Source organism: Terrapene carolina, unplaced genomic scaffold, assembly GCF_002925995.2.
Source record: "Terrapene carolina triunguis isolate 2854851 unplaced genomic scaffold, T_m_triunguis-2.0 Scaffold25613, whole genome shotgun sequence".
Classification (NCBI taxonomy): Eukaryota; Metazoa; Chordata; order Testudines; family Emydidae; genus Terrapene; species Terrapene triunguis.
In genome coordinates, this window is record NW_020689964.1 from 1 (window position 1) to 3,728 (window position 3,728).

General features: G+C 48.9%; 1 protein-coding gene across 1 annotated transcript; it reads right to left on the reverse strand.

Annotated features, from left to right (window-relative positions):
- Nucleotides 1-1,927: 1,927 nt before the first annotated feature.
- On the reverse strand, nt 1,928-3,251 carry LOC113408862. The gene is made up of 2 exons (XM_026662298.2): nt 2,379-3,251; nt 1,928-1,996 (listed from the first exon to the last, which is right to left on the reverse strand). Exons 1-2 carry the CDS (start codon nt 3,249-3,251, stop codon nt 1,928-1,930), a joined length of 942 nt encoding a protein of 313 aa, XP_026518083.2.
- Nucleotides 3,252-3,728: the final 477 nt, after the last annotated feature.

Genomic DNA, 3,728 nt, shown 5'->3' on the forward strand with positions numbered 1-3,728 from the left:
GACATAACGACTGCTGGAATTAAGGGGGGTCATTAGTAACTTTCACAGTCCCCCCTTCGGGCCTGACAAATTCAAAAATTGTCAGGCCCGTTACGCAATTTGTGATCAAGCTGGAGGGACAGATACTGGGTTTTCTTATGGACAGCAGAGCTTTTGATCATAGCATTACACAGGCATTTGGCACATTATATCATTATCCAGATAACACATAGAAAGAAAAGAATCCATATAATACATATGTGTCTTATTTATGGGGCCTAATGGGAGGAATGAGGGAAACCACTGCCCTTGATAACAAATGCCTGTTGGTCTCACAGTCATGGCCATGTGCAGGAGACAATGGGGTTTTTGGGCATTCTCAGGGGTATTTAAAGGGTAAAAGGTTCCATTTCTGACCTCAAACCGAAGGGTTTGATCACAGGCCTCCAGAGGAAGGTAGCCCACTTCCCTCCCACTTCCTTCAGCATTTTCCAAACAAAGGGGCATGTTATACCCGATCCCAAGAACTTCAAAAAGAGGGACCCCCTTAGCTGCCCAGTAATAATGCCAAACTTCAAACCTTCTCCCATATTTGTCATATTGATATTCCCCAATCCATGCCCATTCAGTTTTCCGTTCTACCTGTAAGGAGAGTACTTCAGAAAGATTTGCAGGTACAGCCCACAATCCTATTCCTTCCTCAGAGCGGGTTTTGTGACACAGCCAACAATCAGATAAGTGTCCCAACGTGGCTATTCACTGAAGAGGTTTAGTGGCTGGGTGTGGGTTAGCTTGTACAAGGGGCAAACCCAAAAGCAATAGCCACTGCAGCACCGTCTGAGAACCCATAATTATAAAGTCTCTGGATTTTGTCTGCCGGAACAGAAGCTTTAGTCCCTCAAGAGATTCAGCTTTCCAGGTATCGTCTGTTTCTGGCTCTTCCGGGTCGCGGTGGGAAGAGCTGGCGGTGCTCCCTCGAGGTCCGAAGTCGTCTGCTTCTGGCCCCGTCCTAGGGGCTAGCTTGACTCGAGTGTGGTGTATCCAAGTGTCTCGCTCTCTCACTCGAATAGCAGTGTGAGAGGTAAGAAGGACTTGGAAAGGGCCCGCCCACCGGGGTTGGAGAGGCTCGTGTTTCCACTCTTTCACATAGACCCAGTCTCCTGGAGCGATCCGGTGGGCAGGAACATCAGCGAGTAGGGACTGAAATTGAATTGGTAAGCGTGGCCCCAGCTGTCCTTATCTAGAGGAATACTAAAAAAAAAAGCATTACACAAGTCTATTACTGAATAACAAGCAGTACCTGCTGGAATAGCAGTCAGGATTGTGTGAGGGTTTGGTACCACATTGTGTCTAGTTTGAACAACCTTATTTACTGCACGTAAGTCCTGGACAAATCGGTATACCGGTTTTCCCTCTGAGTCCATGTCAGGTTTTTTTTCTGGCAGAATGGGAGTATTGAAAGGAGACTTGGTGTGAACCAGCACTCCCAACCGCAGGAATGTGGTGATAAGACTCCGGAGGCCAAGCAGAGCTTCCTGGGGGATGGGATACTGACGAATCCGAGGAATTTCAATGCCTGGCTTCAGGGTTATACGCACTGGCTCTGTCTGGAGAGTCCCCAAGTCTGCCCTTGAAGTGCCCCACAGGGAGATGTTTACCTCCTGTCTGAGTCGCTCGGGTAAGATTGGGTCCGCAGGCAGGATCGGGTCCTTTGAAACTTGGGTTAGAACAGCACACAGCTGGGGAAGTTGGGTCTGAGGCAACCGATGAATGATTTTGTCATCTGAAAAGAAAATCTGAGCACGTAGTTTACACAACAGATCTCTGCCTAAGAGATTAACTGGGGAATCCGGGGCTAGCAGAAAGGCATGGGAGGCGGAGACACCAGAGATTTCTACAGCAGCCTCCTGTAATACAGAACAGTCAAATGGCTTCCCGCCTATACCCGTTACCGGAATGCTCTTATCTGTAAGGCTTCCTCTCTCCGGCTTGGCAGTAACGGTAGAAAGTGCAGCCCCTGAATCCAAAAGACAAAAATAGGTGGTTCCTCCCAATGTTAGGCGAACTTGGGGGTCTGTGGAGGAACAAACATAAGTGGTAAAATCATTTGAATAGGTGACAAGAGGACCCCCTGGTTGCCGTCATTCCTCACTAGCAACAGCGTCTGTTCTTGTCACAGCCATCTGTTGTTGAGGTCGGTCTGGGCGACGGGGTTGTCGTCCGGTAGGTTGGTACGGACACTCTCTCTTCCAGTGGCCAGGCTGCTTACAGTAGTTACATATGTCATTGGCATGTCTCGGCGTCCCCCCATAATCTGATTTTGGTTGCCACCTGGGGGGTCCCTGCCGCCCTCCCTGTTGTTCATTTCCAGTGTTTACAAGGGCTGCTAGCATCCTCACCTGTTTGGTCTCTTGAACTTTTTCCCTTGTATGATATACTCGGGTGGCCACGCTTACCAGTTCCTCCAGGGATTTTCCTTCAGCACCCTCGAGCTGCTGCAACCGCTTCTTGATGTCCGGGGCTGACTGGGAAATAAAAATAAGCCTGACCGTGGACTGTGTGTCCATGGCCTTGGGATCTATATTAGTATGGATACAAAATGCTTTACAAAGTCTCTCATAAAAGTCAGAAGGGTGTTCTTCTTTCCCTTGCACAGTATTATGAACCTTCGTCCAATCTAAAGTTCTTTCTCCCGCTTGTTTTATGCCTGTCAAAATATAGTCTAGGAATTTCTTCAGATCTGCTTGTTGGGTCAAATCATTCGGGTTCCAATGGGGCGGATTGTCGAGCCTTATAAAATTGCGACCATCATTGGCAGCCTCTGCAGCCTCCCGGGCCCCCCTCAGTACCCGCTCTTTCTCTTCCGTGCGCAACAAGCAATCTAAAAGTTGGCCCACGTCTTGCCAATCAGGATTATGAGACTGGAAAATGGCACGGAATCGCCTGTGAACGACGTCCGGGTCGTCCCTAAGGCGAGGTGTAGTGGTTTGCCAGTTCATAAGGTCAGCAGTGGTAAAGGGGACATGAACATAACGGTCTACAACATTCCCATCCGTTGTAGGAACTGGGATGGTCCGGAGGGGTGCTTGGATAATTACCTCGTCCCCATAAAGTGCCCCCTTCCTTGTATGGGACAGACTAAGGCTGGGAACAGACAGGGAGGTAGTGTACCCACTGCTGGTGGCTCCACTAGCTGATTCGCTTGAATAATCAGCCTCACGAGGGGCAGAAGCTTTCGGGAATAGGGGGGCTTGAATATGTACCTTCTTCATGCGACGATGGGCCTCATCGTCCCACAAAAACCAATAGTCCATTTGCCCCGGCGCTTGGTTTTCCAATGTCAGGCGTAAGGGGGTTAAATGGGTAGGAATATCAAAGGAGCCATACTCGGGCCATGCAGTCCCCAGGGCTGGCCAATCCTGGATGCAAAGTTGTAAAAAACGCTTCCTTAACATCCCTTTTTGAACACCGGGTAAGGGCCATTTGCTTAACATATAATCCAAAGGACTATCCTTTGGGGGTTTTACCAGAGACCCACCCATCTGCCTGCTGACACTCTTAAAATAGAATTACACAGAGAACAGAGGGAATTATGGTCTAATCGGAGACCCACCTATCTGCCTGCTGACACTCTAACAGAGAATTACACAGAGAACAGAAGGAATTATGGTCTAATAGGATCCTATTACAGGAATTTCTACTAATACTGACCGCTACAGGGGACGGGACAGAAGGACCCCAATTCAACC